General features: G+C 41.4%; 3 protein-coding genes across 4 annotated transcripts in view; 2 read left to right on the top strand and 1 right to left on the bottom strand.

Moving 5' to 3' along the window:
* Nucleotides 1–674: 674 nt before the first annotated feature.
* ptpn2a (protein tyrosine phosphatase non-receptor type 2a) lies at nucleotides 675–9,449 on the bottom strand. The gene is made up of 9 exons (XM_079729437.1): nucleotides 9,275–9,449; nucleotides 8,081–8,171; nucleotides 7,892–7,992; nucleotides 7,233–7,331; nucleotides 6,773–6,910; nucleotides 6,334–6,543; nucleotides 4,060–4,221; nucleotides 2,734–2,921; nucleotides 675–2,575 (listed from the first exon to the last, which is right to left on the bottom strand). Exons 1-9 carry the CDS (start codon nucleotides 9,329–9,331, stop codon nucleotides 2,386–2,388), a joined length of 1,236 nt encoding a protein of 411 aa, XP_079585563.1. The 5' UTR covers nucleotides 9,332–9,449; the 3' UTR covers nucleotides 675–2,385.
* Nucleotides 9,450–9,950: 501 nt separating this feature from the next.
* Nucleotides 9,951–14,312, top strand: seh1l (SEH1-like). Its single transcript, XM_079749448.1, has 8 exons — nucleotides 9,951–10,154; nucleotides 10,621–10,671; nucleotides 10,776–10,922; nucleotides 11,248–11,459; nucleotides 12,194–12,292; nucleotides 12,406–12,546; nucleotides 12,869–13,023; nucleotides 13,295–14,312. Exons 1-8 carry the CDS (start codon nucleotides 10,044–10,046, stop codon nucleotides 13,450–13,452), a joined length of 1,074 nt encoding a protein of 357 aa, XP_079605574.1. The 5' UTR covers nucleotides 9,951–10,043; the 3' UTR covers nucleotides 13,453–14,312.
* Nucleotides 14,313–16,555: 2,243 nt separating this feature from the next.
* cep192 (centrosomal protein 192) overlaps nucleotides 16,556–18,143 on the top strand; it is a 31,422-nt gene continuing 29,834 nt past the window's right edge. For both annotated transcript variants that reach the window (XM_079752216.1, XM_079752215.1), the window contains exons 1-4: nucleotides 16,556–16,720; nucleotides 17,188–17,420; nucleotides 17,587–17,679; nucleotides 17,991–18,136. In XM_079752216.1, the coding sequence (XP_079608342.1) occupies nucleotides 17,248–17,420; nucleotides 17,587–17,679; nucleotides 17,991–18,136 (412 nt within the window). In that variant the 5' untranslated portion in view covers nucleotides 16,556–16,720; nucleotides 17,188–17,247. The remainder of the gene's footprint in view (nucleotides 16,721–17,187; nucleotides 17,421–17,586; nucleotides 17,680–17,990; nucleotides 18,137–18,143) is intronic.

The following is an 18,143-nucleotide window of genomic DNA, read 5'->3' as shown; positions in this document are numbered from 1 at the left end:
GTGTCATACCACAATAAGTAATTTTCAACGGAATGATATGCTTATAATCTGAATTTCGTTTAAATTCTTAAAACAATCTACCCTTTGTCCGCAGGATATCTAAACGGTCCGAAAGTCGTCACCGAACTGCGACCAATCAAAAGAGGTCCTCTCTTTGTAGTTTTCACCCGACTGCACTGTAGTCCATGCAACACAGTTTTGTTTATTATATATTAAATATTACGAATATCAAGACCGATTGATGACGACGAATAATATATGGGACATACTTTTTAAAAGATACTTAATTATAATTGTGTGTGAGTGTGTGTGTGTAGACCAGGTTTGATCCAGCAGGTGTTCTGGCACACTAGGATGGGATACCAGTGTTGCATGTAGTGCAGTCCAAAAAAACTAAAAAATCAGTCAATATGCGAGATGGCTCCTTCCTAAAACTTGGATTGACTTCCTGGAATTCACAGAGCGACTGCATGCTTCCATTCCTATATTAATTTAGCTGAGTGCTTTGGGTCCCGGAGAACATAATACCGTGACATGCAGCTCAGTGATGGATGAACGTCATTTACCGGTGGCTGCTTCCACCCATGGCGGGTAAAATGAAATTCAAACATACAATCCGACTTTGTTATCAAATATTTTATTGAAGAAGTAATTCATATTTTACTTTCCTATCATATTCTCGCTGCACCTCAGCAGTGCACAAGCCATCCCCTGAATCGTAAGAGGGTAAAGCAAAGATTGAATGGAATGTTATGGCTGAGAACAGCTGTGTTAAATAAAGACCGTAAAAACCAATCCAATAAGGATAAATATCCAGTGTTTCAGAAAGTATTTATCAATGCATCTGAAAGGGGTTAGCACATACCAACACATTTGGTTTTAAAATATCTTTGATACAACTTACACTTGTCACATATCAACTTCCAGTAAATAGCTCAATTCAGTGCAAACATGTAATTCTCTTTAGTCTGGATGACAACAGCTAATGATTCTACATGGATTTAGTTTGACCATATTGCAATTCTAATGTGAAATATTTGTCTCACTCAAGGCACATTGAAAAGTACACCAACTGGAAAACTACTATATGCAGACTCACGCGGTAACTTTATTTTGCCGCCATCAACATCACATTTGACTTTCGAGTTTTATGAAAGACAGTCCATATCTGCAGATTGCACTATACACATGTTCCTCTGTATTGTATTGGTCCCGGTCAATCTATTACATAGCTGGTGTAATTATAAGCTCATATCTTCTTTTAACAAATCAAAATGTTTCAATCCGGCAAAGAGAACATTGCTAAGTTACAGTTCCTATCAGCTTCAATGTTTGTGTTAGAGACGTAATAACAAAAACATTCTAAGTGTTGGAACACAGCTAGGAGATTTTTAACTATTCCCCATCACATGCCATTTTAAAACCCACAACGTGACAATCTATGTTGCTTCTCCCTTGCACAATAGTGGGACAACCTGAAAATACATAAATTAACCCAACCAGTGGGTTAAAACACAACACAGTTGAACTGAAAGCTTGCTCAAGCTATGTGAGAAATAAAACCTGTTTCAAAAAGGAGTTTGCAGCAAGGGACCGTACAAGCTTGGCTATTGGCTTTATTCACCAGCAGCCTTATTGGGGGAACTCAGTTTCCCCAACCAGCTGAAGTTTAGAACCAATATGGCCGCTAGGTGAATCAGGTCTATTGGTCATGTGAGAACTAAAACCTACAATGTGTGCTCATGTAACATGACGCAAAACTCAACGGATTGACATTCTCTTAAGAATATCGAACAGTGAGGCATCTGACCCAGAACTGCTTCATCCAACAAAGAAAAGGTTTCTTGACTTACTGGCATGCCCTTTAGGCATAAATGGAAGAACAAACTTCTAAATGCATAAATGCATGCATGAAACGGAGAACAATTTTCCTTATAGAAAACGCTCAGTTTGTTGTTGACCTCTTGTCTTTGGAGTCACGTCTCCTACATCTTTATCTATGGTAGGATGGAAAGTCAACACATACACACACACCATTTGAAATGCAAAATGTAAAACATGTCGACAGATGATCCAGTGATCAGACACCTGACCTTTTCAATTTTTATGATACAGTACATTCATCAAGGGTGAAATAAAGAATTTTAAATCATCGTGCTGGCACCGAGATCCTGAGATGTTACTATTTTAGTTTTTTTGTCTTGTTAAGATCTTGCATGAAAAATAAACACAAACTCAATTGATCTAGCGCTCCTGCGTGTTCAGAAGAAATAAATACCCCGGTTATGCACGTCTTACCGTCTAACCCTACTTTCAACAAGAAAAGTACCTAATCCCTGGTACTGGTGCAAAATAAAGAGTCAGTTTGAACTGAGCAAGAGTTTCTCACTGGGAGTACAACCAGCACACTAGCAGGCCTACGGCCAGGGCTGCGCCGGCCCCAACGTTGAGCAGAATGGGCCGCCAGTAGAGCCACTGGTCCCGTTTCCTCTCTGAGTCGCTCAGTCTCTGCTTCATCTGTTGGACCATCTGTGCCGTGCAGGCGACCCGGTCTTCGCGGTGCCTCTTCCGCACACTGGAAAGAATCAAGACAAGAGGTTGGCAATTCATCTCCTGCTAAAATTAATCGAAAATCAACAGGAACGGTGAGGTTTGTTTTCCTGGAAGCTCATCATGGGGCGCCCACTTCGTTCCAGCTATATGACGACAAAGTATGCATTCTGTGCGACTTACGGCCCAGAGTTCTTCTCTGTCTGGTGCTCGTGTGCGAGGGCGCCGGCCCGATCCTTGTCTGGTCTGTCGGCCTGTGGGCCGACATCTGGCCCTGGCCCGGGTCCTGGCTGTCCATTGGGCTTGTTCGCCAGGCTGGGTCTGGGCGGTGGTAGCGGAGGGGCCAACAACTCTGGCTCTTTCCTCTTGCTCTGTTTGGGCGGACAAGATACAAAGGCACGATGGAAGACCATCAGCGAGCTCTCACAGTGAAGGATGACAAAACAAAGAAAGCTCTATTAGGTAATGAAGGCTTGGTTCACTGGGGTTCTGACGGCAGCATGTCTAGTCTCTAGAATAATGATTGCGTAGGATTATATTAGCTCAAATTATGGAGCACTTAAAAAACATGTAATCCATCAATGCTAATTATCCTTGAGAAATCCACATTTCTTTACTTTGGTAAAAAACACTGTGACAAAGAAATGGGTTGTGTGTATGGAATGAGTATATTACATGGTGGTTGATGGTAGAGAAAAACCTTTGTTACGGGTTTTCATAATAGATCATTTCATAATAGGTTCTTTGATCTGCATATATCCGTGGGAATTGCCGCCTTCGACAAGTGAAAGTGCAAAGACGTATTCCCTAATGAATGTATCAATCTCTGCTACTTTCACTATCAGTTCACTTTTAGCTCTAGTAAGATATGGGCAATATGGTGAAGTGAAAACATACCTTGTTTTCATACATTTTTTCCACCAATGTACAAATTAACCTCATTCATTTCAGGGGAGATACTACACATTTAGGCAAATCGCAGACTTTCTTCATCAGTTAGGAATGCAACTTTGTTAAAATATTTTAAAGGCAACACAACAAACACAGGGGGTCAATTCTCAGAATGACACCAGGTACCTCTGTAAAGTCTACCTGTATCTGACGCACTAAACAAAGGTGTGTTATTCCCAGAATGACAACAGGTACCTCCGTAAGGTCTACCTGTATCTGACACACTAAACAAAGGTGTGTTATTTCCAGAATGACACCAGGTACCTCGGTAAAGTCTACCTGTATCTGACACACTCAACAAAGGTGTGTTATTCCCAGAATGACACCAGGTATCTCCGTAAGGTCTACCTGTATCTGACACACTAAACAAAGGTGTGTTACTCCCAGAATGACACCAGGTACCTCTGTAAAGTCTACCTGTATCTGACACACACCAAACACAGGTGGGTAATTCTCCGAATGACACCAGGTACCTCTGTAAGGTCTACCTGTATCTGACACACTAAACAAAGATGTGTTATTGTCAGAATGACACCAGGTCCCAGGGGGAAAGCATACCTGTATCTGGTTGTCCTTCAAGATGAGCCTGGCGCCTTCGATCACGGCCATGTAGGAGAAGCGAAGTTGGTCGGGGGTTTGGATGAGCCCCATGCGGTATTCCCTCATGTCCAGCAGGACCTTCTGAATGTCTATGGAGGAGATGTCCTCTCTCTTGGCCATCTACACAAACACATTTGATTGTTCTTTAAGTACAAATGATAATTAATGTTTGATAGTTGACATATACAGTCCATTTTTAGCAGGGCTGGGTAAAAATATCGATTCATCATTGCACCGAAATTTATTTGTTCTCGATTCAATTTCGATTGAGATTTTCTTTTAAATAGATTCTTTTATTTATATTTATTTTATGCTAAATATTTCACTGGTCGTTCATTACGGCCAGCAATCCAATGGAAGTTATTTTGTTGTCAAAAACGATGGCCCATTCTAAGGCTAATTATAATTGCACTACTTTAAAAGTAAGCACTTTATGAGCTTGATAGTGTTTACATTTCAACCTATAATAAGAGGGACATTTTCTATTTTAAAAGCATACTTAGTCATTGTAATCAAGAACCGAGTATGCCTAAATTAACATGCACTTTTACATTTTCCCAGTTATGATTATTACCTTTATACTGCAAGTTGAGCTCAGGAACAATATTATACAATGTTTTATTCCAATACTATACAATGTTGTATTCCCTTTTTGCTAATTAAAGCACAATGAAATGGTTAATTCATTTTGGGGTCACTTTGTTCGAAACCAATACAAATGACAAAAATACCTAAATAATATTTAGTTATTTTTGTCATCTGCACGTATTATTGAATCGATGCAATTGGAACAATATCGAATCTAATCGATATTAAATCATGACCTAAAGAATCGGAATTTAATGAATTGTCAGGTACCTGGCAATACCCAGCCCTAATTTTTAGGCAGGGTTTCCAAAAGCGGTCTTAAGGCGATGTACAGCGCAAAATGACAAACCACCTCTACATACAAATTAACTAACGTCAGCATCTGTTTTCAACTATACTATAACTATTAGCCTAATTCACTATATATGTAAATCTATATGATATAGGCTTAAATAATATACACAATATCAAACCGTGGCCGGTGTTTGTGGAGTCAGAGAGCCCCATTCTATCTTATTATGCATGGTATTCACATCCAATCGTGACAAAACCCCCATCGATAAAGAGAATGCAGAAGCATTTGACTGATTAAAAATGTAAAACAGATTTGAATGATGGGTTTGAGCGTGAAGAACCAATATGGGACTTTCCTATGTCCACATCTCAAGCACACAAAGTCCATAATAAGCACTTCGCACTAAAGCCGAGAGTGAAAGGTGGACACAGTGATCCAAGTCAACGTGGCTCTATCGGTGTGAACTGCTGGAAACTGCGTTTCTCTTACTCATGGTGAATAGCATGTATGCAAGCCTTGTGCAATTGATGTGGGCTTATAAGAATGTGCTGCAGACCAGATCTACAGTTTGATCTAAGAGCTATCATTGGAGTATAATTGTTTAAAAACTGCATTTTGAAACTATTTAACTTTTAGACCACTCCCACCAAATTTCTGACAATATTGTTGATTGTTTCAGGGAATCCATCTTGCCTGTCCATCACATACTGTATAGCTAAGCTCCACCAGAGTTGCGTGAATGCAACAATGCTCAACAGCAGCGAGACTTAGGAGAGCGAATGTTTATTTGGTGTGTTTCATTTGGAAACCTCTCTCTCCCCTGCTCTTTCCATGCTAAAATGATTGACGACTCAGAACGATGACTCAACTATTAGTCAAGGTTACTGCCCTACACTATTGCATGCCTCTTTCTTGGAAGCACTTCCCCTTCACAGAACCATTTTTTCGTGGGAACCCGTGTACAATATGATCTACATATGCTCATATAAACCATGTCTTTAACAGCGCCAGGGTGCTGGTATTATTTTTTTAATTCAAATAGGAAAAATGACAATTATTTTTTTCTGTTCTACTTAAACACCCAAAGACCTTTGAAAAGCAGTAGTGAAAATGGTGTATGAAGACATTTCCCTTAAACAGCTGCTATTTGCGTCGTCTGACAATAGTGCACGGTTAGAATTATCAACCAAAGCAAATACCACTTTACAAATAAAGATCCAGTCTATCATTGGCATGCCAAAATATTTTATCAGTCTGGCTAAATGTGCTTTGTCCTAAACTGTGTAATTTAGCAAAGCGTCTTTATGTCTGCATATTTTGTTTTGTATTATAGCCCTGGTAATTCTTACCAGAACCAGGCAGGTGTCCACTAAGGAAAATGTCCCAGAGCGGCCAATCCCAGCGCTGCAGTGCACCACAGATGGACCGTGTTCTGGGCCTAGCGAGCCGGACTCGCGCACCTTGAGGAGGAAGTTGAGGAAGGCGGCAGGGGATTCAGGAACACCAAAGTCAGGCCAAGCGGTGTAGTGGAAGTGGTATATCTCCCTTGACTCTCCTGTCTGCATTGGGATACCAGTTAAAATAAGTAGACCCAATTGTTAGTGAACTGTTACAGGACTTTTAGGACAATGGGGGTCAAAATACCAGAATTTAGAAAAGGCATGGACCAGGGATTACAGAAGAATTAACAATGTTTTATGATTAAAAAAGTAAAAAGGAAATATTACATAATGCAGAATAGCATAAGGGACACAATATCTAGAATGAAGTAAGGCTTTATTTGCTTACCTTTGTGTTCTGTAGCTGTAGCAAACGTGTTGTAAAGTAGGACTGATCCTCTTCTAAAAGTAGCCTCACAACAAAACCTGTGTCTGTAAAACTGATCTGTTGCTCTTGTGCGGTGGGCCAGTACTGTGCACACTTTTCCTGTAGAAAAAAAACAATGGTTTAACAATGTGACATCTGACTACATAGTATACAATAACTTATTCTACTACTGCTTCAAAACGAAAAGCATGTAAGTCCATGTAGGTAACTTCTGTCAAACCTTTTTGTTGAATAGCATGGATTGGAGATAAACACTACAATGTGAACAATATTTCAACAACATTCACAAAATGTGAAGGGCATGGTCGACATCATTTAGATTTGCTTCATAGGGAGCAGACTTTGAAACAAGTTATTCATAATGATTTATTAGTCTATGGATGCATGTCATGAACAATAATAAGAGCTATAATCTACTCACCGATCCTTTTTCAATGACTCGGTTGAGCATTATAACAGCCTTACAACACTGTTCCCAGATCATCAACCAGAAATGGCCACAAGTGTTTCTCAATGGACCCTTAAAACATAGGAGAAGTTATTGGTTTTCAAAAACACCATAAGAGTGAAACGTGCTTCTTTGAGCATACACAGGAACTTAACTAGCCCACAGGGCTTAACCCCCTACCGGAACCTAAACAACATTATGACTGCTTGCAGCATTGTGGAGTTAACACAGCACAGCACTGCAAACATTCATAATACAGTGTTTACTGCAAAACAATGAAAGCTGAAGTAATAATGTGTAGTACTGTGGATTAAACACTGATGGATTAAGCATGGAAGGACATCCGGTAACACAGTAGTTAAAACCCAAAAGCCAACAAAATGCATTTTCATGACTAAGCCATTGTCAAAATACTCCTTCATATAGTGGTCACGTAGACTTCTCTAAAATGCCCACAAAAGCAGCGGAACACAATTATGTCAGCAGAAAACCCTTCGCATGTCTATGCACGCACAATGGGCACATATGTCAGAGAACACGCAGATGAAGAAGCATGTTTCCACTTGTGACATGATGTACATCTTAACCAACAAGGCCAAAAATAAAAGGGTGATGTTTGGAACGTCACTCACCTGAGATAAAATGTAAGCTCTTTGAGCCTCTTCCACCGTGACGAGGCTTGCGTTGATATAGTCATTTTCACAGTTTTCAAGTCTTACTCTACTATGATCATCTGAAAGATATGGAGCAAAAAAATTGATTAAAACAAGTCTAACATTATGAAGGTTTGGGGATTCCTATTTAGCTGAGGTAACACTTACATGGACTAACATCTCTGTAGCGGTTCAAATTTCGATTTGCTGGAAGTTTCGCCACTTTGTAGGGGTATTTACTGGCTTGGTTGCGGATTTCCTATAAATACAGGAATACCAAAGAGATAAATACATTACACTGGTGTATCAACAAGATGGGTTTATGCTGAGATGTACTGGCAGCAATGACGGATGATGTAGGGGAGAGGCTCCATACAAAGCTCCAAATATATCCACCAGGTTATTTGGGCTATAATGAGAATACATAAAATCACAATTTTAAATTGATTATACTTCTGTATTAGTAAAAGTGTAAAAACGTCTTCTGTTTATATATCGAATATAAGCCAAAGGTTGTCACTCGTTCTGCGAACATAAACAGTGCTTAAGATGCACACGGAAATCGACACTATTCCGAGAAAGCTTAGATTTAGTTCCAAGAAATGGCTTGCTGTGCATGTTCTGCGCGTTACATGTCAGATGCGGTTCCGTCGGTTATAAATGAAATGGCATTACATGACACTCTCTCCCTCCTACATACTGCATCAAATCGGACACTTGCAGTAATGACTTGAATTTGCCTGGTGGCTCTGGCAGTATCTGCAAATGTCTCACATACATAATATGACTATGTACGTACAAAAAACACAACATAGGCTTAAGAACATAGAATCCGAAAATAAACAATTGATACCTGTGAAAACAACCCATATGAATGTCATTATAAACTGAGAATACATCTAGTGTGTGAATTAAGCATTCACAGAATACAGTCTAATTTTACTCTTCAGCTAGACAAGTGTGTCTCTAAAACCGTGCGCCTTCTCGGTAAGCCTTAACAGGTTCTTGGAAGCATCAGTGGACACCGGTGTTAGCCCGCCTCATCACGGGGACCTACCGGAGGAAACCTATGAGAAGTGGGCTTGCACGTTTTATAGCCGAGTCGCTACGGAAGTCCGGAAGACCTAACTTGACGACTAGCGACCCATGCGTCCTTAGATGCGCCGCACGTCAACAGGGCACCATGGTGGCTTGTAACTGTTCACCTAGATTCAAAAGCGTTCATGATCTAATAAGACGGGTAGCATAAAACAAACGAATATCTTGGAAGCCAAGGGGTTACCCAGCGTTAGCTAAAATAAGCTAACTCGTTAGCAACGATCGCCACATAAACACGAGAGGCCCTCCGTGGCTGCGACTTACGTTGTAAATGTTTTGCCATTGCCCCGACGAGTCTATTTCTTCAAGTTCCTGCTCCATGTTACTTTGGATGTTGTTCCGATACACTTCACACACGACAGGCAGATGTTTAACGTCTTTTCTGGAGTAACTTGTGTCTGTGCGCCATATAGACAGCAGTCTCACGCACCCTGTGGACCCCTACAGGGAGGAGCGGAGGACTCCGGTCAAGCGCTGTGATCTGGGTTGCCAGGTTAGAAAATCCCTACTATTATAGGAAGCTCAATTATTCAACTGCATTCCCTAATTAAAATGCACAACGTCTTTATGAAGTTAATGCATTTTATTAACGTCTGGATATAACTCAAAATAAAGCTTCAATATTGTACGCATACAATTATACAAATAATTATATAATAACAAATAGGGGATTGAATGAAACATGGCAACCTAATACATCGAGTAAAAACAGCGTTTGAGTGAAGTAAACATTTATTTAAGTCGTACTTTTCTTAATGAAATAATTATTGCTCTTGCATCGTACCTTTTAAAATGTTGACTTATGAAAGGTTTTTACTTAAATCTTAACATAGTCACTTTTTTAAAAGGTCCCATCTAGAATAAGGTGTTCCTGCGCCACCGTGCGGCAAACTCACGTCTCTGCTTGGCTTTGACTCGAGCGCCCGGCGCCAACCACAACTCCACACTAGAAGTACACATGACATCTTGCTAGCTTAGCTCAACCTGAGCTGGAGTAGTTCTGATAAAGTGTCGTTTTGGAATTATACGAATCATGTTTGTGGCACGCAGCATTGCAGCAGATCACAAAGACTTAATCCACGATGTATCGTATGATTTCCACGGTCGCAGAATGGCTACTTGCTCAAGTGACCAAAGTGTGAAGGTAATGAATGTTTTTGCTAATGTTAGCATTAGCTGAGGACCATTAGCCTCACATCAATATTGCTCGCCCTCGCATAAATATTGCTCGCCCGGTCTTCTGTACCCTTGCTTCGTACGTGTTGGTTTGCTATCATTCGCTTGCTTTCTATATACACACGGAAGCTTTTTCTCGCATGGTGTAACTCCTCTAGCGCCCTGACGTTAGTTAGTGTTGTGCTAATCATGCAGTGACTTCAAAAATCCCAGACCTGCACACACTCGCAAGCATGGAGGACAGTGTAAGCGTTGATGAACTCATGTGATTGTCGTTATCAAACGGACATGACATTTAGACGTTTTCGTCAAATCTTGAGGCTTCGGTTTCCAGACATCCAGACAGATTAGACGGGAGTACTTGTTGAATGTATGAGAGCATTAGTTGCTTCATTCGATCGTATTTGATGCGTTTCATTTCTGATGCTCCTCAGGTTTGGGACAAAAGTGAGAACGGAGAGTGGCACTGCACAGCTAGTTGGAAGGTTTGATATCCTCTTGGTCACATAAGGACATCGAAACAAAAAAATGCATTATGTCCAATCGTCACTCCTTTTTTTAAAAAAATAAAAAATTCTCCTCTTGCCAGACACACAGTGGGTCGGTGTGGCGTGTGACCTGGGCTCATCCAGAGTTTGGGCAGGTGCTGGCGTCCTGCTCCTTTGACCGAACGGCTGCTGTGTGGGAAGAGATTGTTGGGGAGTCGAATGACAAACAGAGAGGACAGAGTCATTGGGTTTGTATATAATCCTGTCTGTTGAAGTCATAAAGCCTACATTAAACTTTAAACTTTATATTTTTTTATTCAAATAGTGTTGTTATTGCGAGTAGGGCTCTTACTGCTGATCTGACCGGATTCCCTCTGACAACACTCTGTGTTAACCTATATTTGACTGAAAATATGCATATATTTTCTTGGTAAATGTGCAACAAGATGCACAAACTTGTTTGTAGACTAACATTACCAAAGAGGAGTTGTAAGGGGACATAACGGTTCTAACGAAAGCTGAACTTTGACACCATTTGTTCCCGTGTGATTCAAATGTCTCCTGTGACCTCAGATCAAGCGGACCACTCTGGTTGACAGCAGGACATCGGTGACGGACGTCAAGTTTGCCCCCAAACACATGGGTCTGATGCTGACCACCTGCTCCGCCGACGGCGTGGTGCGGATCTACGAGGCTCCTGACGTGATGAACCTCAGCCAGTGGTCCCTGCAACATGAGATTTCCTGTAAACTCAGCTGTAGCTGTATCTCCTGGAACCCCTCCAGGTCTGTGTTTGTGCCCGCCCCAGACCATGAAGTACCTCCGACCTTGGATTCTGAAAGTGTTGTACCGTTAAACACATGCAAATTGAAACATCCTGTCGGATAAAAGACACATGAAACACGTTATTAAGTGTACATTTAGTATACCGTTATTTAGTATACCGTTATTAAGTCTACATTTATCATGCAGTTACTTATTAAACAATAATATTTAAATAATATAATTGCAAGATATTTTGAGAATATCCTCAAAATCGAACACCAATTGAACCAGAAAACTTGAGTACATGTTGACCTTCCTTTTAGATCACTGGCACCTTTTATTGTAGGGTGTAGCACTAGCCTGGCTATTGCCAGACGAAGCTCAATCGTAGGTTGAACGTTGGTCTGGGGAAGCTGCTGTCATTTCAGCTCAAGAGGCGTGGTAATCGGGCCTAGAACAACTGATTCTGTACGCAAGTGGCTGCTTGCCGCCGCTTCCCTGTCTTCATTGTGTTAAACCAGCAGATACCGCGCCAGGGATGGGATAAGCCAGCTTGGTGATTGGCTCCTGCAAAAACGTATCGGAAGCAGAAAGAAATGTATTGCTCTTCTCCAGACCCTTCTGCAGGGCGAATTCAAATCGCCAGCAGAATGGGCGGGGCTACCCAGTCTAGTGTAGCACTACAGCGATTCTTGAGGCTTGTTCATCATATGCCTGCCTTTTATTTAGCTGTGTTTCACAACCCCACTCCCAGCTCCCGTGCTCACCCCCCAATGATTGCGGTGGGCAGTGACGACAGCAATGTGACGTATGGCGGCAAGGTCCAGATCTACGAGTACAATGAGAACACAAGGTCCGTTTTACTGCTGCTATACCAGAGACCTGGGTACAGATATAGTGACACTCATCTGTGATCTATTCAAAATATGTCTGTTCTGTTTTGATCCTGGCCAAAATTGGAAGCAGGAAATATGCTAAAGCGGAGACGTTGATGACCGTGACAGATGCTGTGCATGACATTGCGTTCGCCCCAAACCTGGGAAGGTCTTTCCACGTGCTCGCCATCGCAACCAAGGATGTCAGAATTTTCAAGCTGGTACCTTTAAGGTAGGGATCTCTGCTTTGAGGGAAATCCTGATTCTCACTGTTATAAATACAGATTTGTTGGGAGACAGATGTTAATTTATATCTACATGTATATGTATGTGTACAATGTAAGCACAGGACAACATTTATAACGGATGTGATTTAATCCTTAAGCAAAAATTCTATCCCTAAAAGGTTAGACAGCTGTAAAAAACAACAACTCATAAATCGATTTTAATTAATGGAAAAGTCTATTTGGTAGTTTGTCTTTTCACCTCAAAAATACAATCTGGGTCTTATCTCAGATAACCGACTCCTTTTTTACTCACAACCCCTATGACAGAAAAGAGAGCACCTCATCGGGACCAACCAAGTTTGAGGTGCTGATCATGGCCCAGTTTGACAACCATAACTCCCAGGTGTGGCGCGTGAGCTGGAACATCACCAGCACTCTGCTGGCCTCTTCTGGAGACGACGGATGCGTGCGTCTCTGGAAAGGTGGGTTGAAACAAACTATGTTTCTGAAGCCCTTTTGAGCATCTTGGATTGAACACACACACTTGTTTGCCGCGTCCCCCTGTAGGGTTTTAAGTGTGCAATATGAGTAGTGTGTAATATGGGGTGTTGATATTTAAAACTTTTGACTAAGCAATGCAAATATATGTTAATGTTGTTAATTGTTCAGACAATCGAAACTTGTTTGTTTGATTTGAACGTTTATCCTCTGACATCCATTGTGATGACCCGTTCTATGATTCCATCCCCACAGCCAACTACATGGACAACTGGAAGTGCACGGGCATCCTGAAGGGAGACGGCAGCCCTCTGACCGGGACCTCAGGCCAACCCACCGCCATCAGCACTGTGGTGGGCTCCAGCGTGCAGACGTCTCAGAGCATCCTGAACGGGACCACGGCGGGCAGGTAGGTGCTGTGTGGGGTGTGTTCTAACGCCACTCGCCTCAGCCCCGGCCTAAATCCCCCCCCCCCCCCCCCACCTCGCCCCCCCCCTGTCATCAAAACTGACGACTGGCTACTTCCTCACCTTTACTGGGACTCTGAACAGCTCACTGACCCCCACCGGACTCTAAACCGATTCACCACTCATGCAAGGAGCTTGGCTTGTTTTATTTCTTTTGCTTTTGGCTCACAGGCTGTTGGCACAGCAGTGAGGTTGAGTTGTTTTTGTTTCAACCACATTGGATGCACATTTCCATCATATTGTCTGTTGTGGTCCAACTAACTGCTTTATTTGTGTACAATAAAAAGGGCAAATAAAAATGTTTATGAATTCAGTGCCTCTTATGGATGTTTTAGAGTTTATGAATATTTGTTAATTTTAATTTAAAGCGACTAAGGTGTCTTTAGTGAGGTAACCAATGCAATAACACAATGCATTTTTGCTACTTTACTTAGGTTTATCAGCATTTTCTTGACAATCCCTTTCCAAATTAATACACTAAACAGGAATCACTCGAAGTAGCATGGAAGGCCATTAGTTACAGAGTGAATGAATTGTGTGTACTGGGATTTGTTAAATCAAACAATCCAAAATTTGCACACATTGATAATACCATATCGGAAATAGCTTCAATGATACGACATTATATTGTAAACTAATTGTGTAAATACCAATTGTAGTATGGTCTTTTGAGCCATGTTTTTCCTTCTGGATTTTTGTATATGGCTGTAATTATATTCACAATAATAACTTCTGATTTATAAGTTTGGTTGCTTGCGAAGCTGGATAACATAATGACTTGACATTGCTTGGCATTATTGTTGGGAGGGGAGGGTTGTGATGCAATTCAAATAAATAACATTTTTTAAATCAGTTTCTTGCATTGTATGTGTATGAATTGGGTTGTCGTGGATTGATGTGGTGGTGTACTGCTTGCTGCATGCCCTACAGGACTGGTATGAGAACCCCATTTGCTCCAACCCTGCGGAAGCCGACCCACTCAAAAGCGCACCAACAGCACCCTGCTTATTACTAATGTCTCCTCCTGGGCCGAACCCACACGTGTTGTAGCCGGAGGGAAGTCTTGTGTGTCCATGTGGACATGGGTGTTGGGAACGCTAACAAGCTAGCTTTAAAATAGTTCTTTCTGCAACCACCTATTTGACGATGAACATGTTTCTGGTCAGTTGGGCTGGCATATGGACATTAATGTCACAGCACTTCCCACGCTGCCAAAATAAAATTCTTGTTTTTCTTACTTGTTTACATACAGTTTTCATTGCATGTGCACCATCTTACATATATACATAGAATGTACCAACATCCTTTTATAATTTCCCTTGTCTTCAACGTCTTGTCATACCCCCTGTGATATGTCCTGTACGTCGTCCTATATTTCGTCCCGTCCCCCCCCCCTCTGTCCGCCTGTCCTCGTTTTTGGCGTTGTTGCTTCAGGTATTTCTTTCCCCCGCTGGAAACGCCCAGGGCTGGTTCCAGGTCCGGCCACCTGCTGCCTCCCTCCTCCCTCATAGAGCACTGTGATGCTGAGCCCGCTCAGCCTCAGCAGCAAGCCTCGCTCCGCAGACTCTACTCCAAAGCTCTTCTGTCTTTACCCGAAGCCGAAGCCCAATGAATAACGAGGGCTCCTTTCTATTTCCACCCCAGCTACTGCCTCTTTTCAGGGGGTCTGTGTTGAAGAATACATATCTTTCGTAAACAAAGGTATTTTTTTTTTTGGAAACAATATTAAAAAAAGGTTATTAGAAATTTAATTTAACCCTAATCTGACCCTTGGAAAATCCTTTTTTTGTAGAAATGATGCTGTTTCCCTTAAACATGGTCTTTCTTGGTATAAATAACTTCGCAAAATTTAAATATAATAGTGTGGACTACAATTCGTATTCTAAATTGCTGAATGTATAAAGCCCCTTTAAACTAATATACATATATCGTCCTGATCCAACTATTCAAATAATTATATTATTATATCCTCCAAATCGTCTTGAAACGGGAATAAACGGTTGTTTTAACTATCGGGAGTGTTTCATTGGGTTTGTTTGCTTATATTAAGAACTGGATGACAAGTAACCACGTGAAACGGCTGCCGTTCTGAAAAAAGACCGTGATTCATCATCACAGACAGTTCATGCTCTTGATTCGACCCATTCCATTGGGAATAAGGGTCCAAAATCTGTTCTCAATGGAAAAGATTACTGCTGTATGACTTTCACATGATATGAATGAATAATGCTATATCTTTATGTCAGTAGCTGATTACTTACATGGTGGTTTGAAATCCCACTCCTCCTTTTAATCTCTGATCTCATATTGTAATAGTGCTGCTAAAGTTGGAATGTCTGAGACTGCAATCGAGCGAGCAGCTGTCTGCATACTAAACCATCCTTGCAGCTGCTCTACAGAACACATGACACGAATATAAATCAGAGCTTTTCATCCAAACCAACGGCAAATGTCAATTGCTGGGTCCTATACATTTTAATCGGATCCCAGTGATTGCAATGATGTTTATTAGTCTATTGTTTTAAAATGTGGTCAATTGGTCGGATAATTCGGATTCAATTCTGTGATGAGCCAATCTCATTCCCAGGCGCACTCTGGCAACGGATTAACTGGAACGGGATACTCCAAATAAGCGTTATTTTCGAGAGAGGGCGGTCCGTATCCGTTAGATGGGTTTAGTGGCAAAGACGAGAGAGGAAGAGATATCAGTTTCCGTTAAATGTTTTGGATATTGCGTTCTCAAAATTGTCTTAAAATATCCACATTTATCCCCTTGTCGTTTTTGTTGTTATTCTCTTCAAATTGTTAATCTCCTAGCTCAAGGGACTGTTAACGGGCGTACACCGGAAGTAAGAGACCGCTATTTGTTGCGGTAGACCGGTATAACGCTAGACATCAGGTTCCTCTCAGTTTAGGCTTCCTTTGAGTTTATTTGGCCAATAAAAGCAGACGTAACCCGGCAAAGCCACGCCTCCTTGAAGTGACGATGCGCGGGCTTCCTGTGAACACTGGCGACACTTTGGCATCACAAACTGTTGCACCGCTTGTTTGTTATTTATGCTATTAAAGTAGACGACGCGTTAAATATAAAATAACTGCTTTGTAGGATTTGTAGTGAATCGAAATATGCTTGTTGTCCGTATCAAGTAAAATATACTTACTTCTGAGACTAGGAAGAACCAAAGTATCGCTGCAAAAAACTTGACTTCAATCAGTAAGTTGTAACTAATCAACACACCATCAGTTCCAGGTACACGTTTTCTATAGAAAGCAAGTATTTTACACCAGTGGTGGGCCGTTGTTTGATATATTGTTTTGAAATAAACATGTCCAAAATCTCCCTTCAATAGTTAGTAAGTTATGTATACAACTTGAAGTAACGTTGGCCGAACTCGACCAGCTAAGCTCAAGTGTTTTTAGCCTTTGGCTCTCCTAATTTGACTTTATGTGGCTCGTTGGCAAATTACCACAGCTGGACCGTGCTTTTAAGTGTGCGAGTAGCTAATGATCCACACTGCGTTCATGCCCAGAATAACGCAGTAATTTATTAAATGATATGAGTGGTGGCATGTTGATCTTGGCATCAACACTCCTCCACACCACACTAGGCTGAACTCATCACTGCGTCGTTTGAGCTGTTGTTATAGGAGGGTTCTTTACTTGCCACTTATGTTTTTATAGGTTTGTTTTAAAATGACCCTTCCCTGATTGGAGTTCAAGCCACTCCTTGATTGACTCGACATGGCAGACAGTCTTTTCAATTTGGAGGATGAGCCGCTGCCCAGCTTCCTTTCCAGCTCCCTGGATAGCACGGGTGGCCCTGTCGCACTGGGGAACGTGACATTGGGCTCAGGCCCCGGCTTTCCCGTGGCTGCGTCTACTGTAGCGAAGATTAGAACTGGGGCTGACATCAGGTATGTCTAGTGTGCTTGGATGCTGTAGTAGGCCTTATTAGTGAAACGTGCATGCGTATTGAATGTTCTTCTGACATCACACATGCAGTTTGATTGAATTCCAGTGGATGCTCTTATCTGGATAGTTAAGAGGGTAACACACGTTCATCATGCCTCTGTTTTGCAGAGGGAATGTGGATGATGTGTCATACCTGGAGGGGGGTCAGCTGTCATCTAATGGAGAGAAGGCCAATTTCTGCCTCAGTTTTAAGGATGATATGTGAGTAATTACCTACACGTTGAGACTACTTGAATGTGACATTCATTTTATTTTTTCTCCTTCATGATGCAGGGATACGTGCTAATTATTTTAATATTGGATTATTTTGAGGCGTCTGCAAAAGATTGTTACTTAAACAGTGTTTATACAATTGAAAATAGCCATGACTGAGATGACACAGATAATTGTTGCTATATCTAATGTAATTTATAAACAAAATTGCCCTCAATATAATTTCCCATATCTGATATGCGTTTGTCCTTCTGTATCTTCTATAAGATTAATTGATTACATCCTTATCTGTTGCACAGGGACAATGCAGAGGACTTCATTGCAGCTCATGGTTTCATGGATATGCTGGTAAAGATTCCCATGGATGAGTCACAATCCACTGCACGGGGCTCTCAACCATTCAAATCAATGACTCTTCAAGGGCGACCCACAGATCTAGGATCTGGTAAGAA

This window comes from Pollachius pollachius, assembly GCF_949987615.1.
Source record: "Pollachius pollachius genome assembly, chromosome: 1".
In the NCBI taxonomy this organism is placed as follows: domain Eukaryota; kingdom Metazoa; phylum Chordata; class Actinopteri; order Gadiformes; family Gadidae; genus Pollachius; species Pollachius pollachius.
This window is presented reverse-complemented; position numbering and strand designations above follow the sequence as displayed.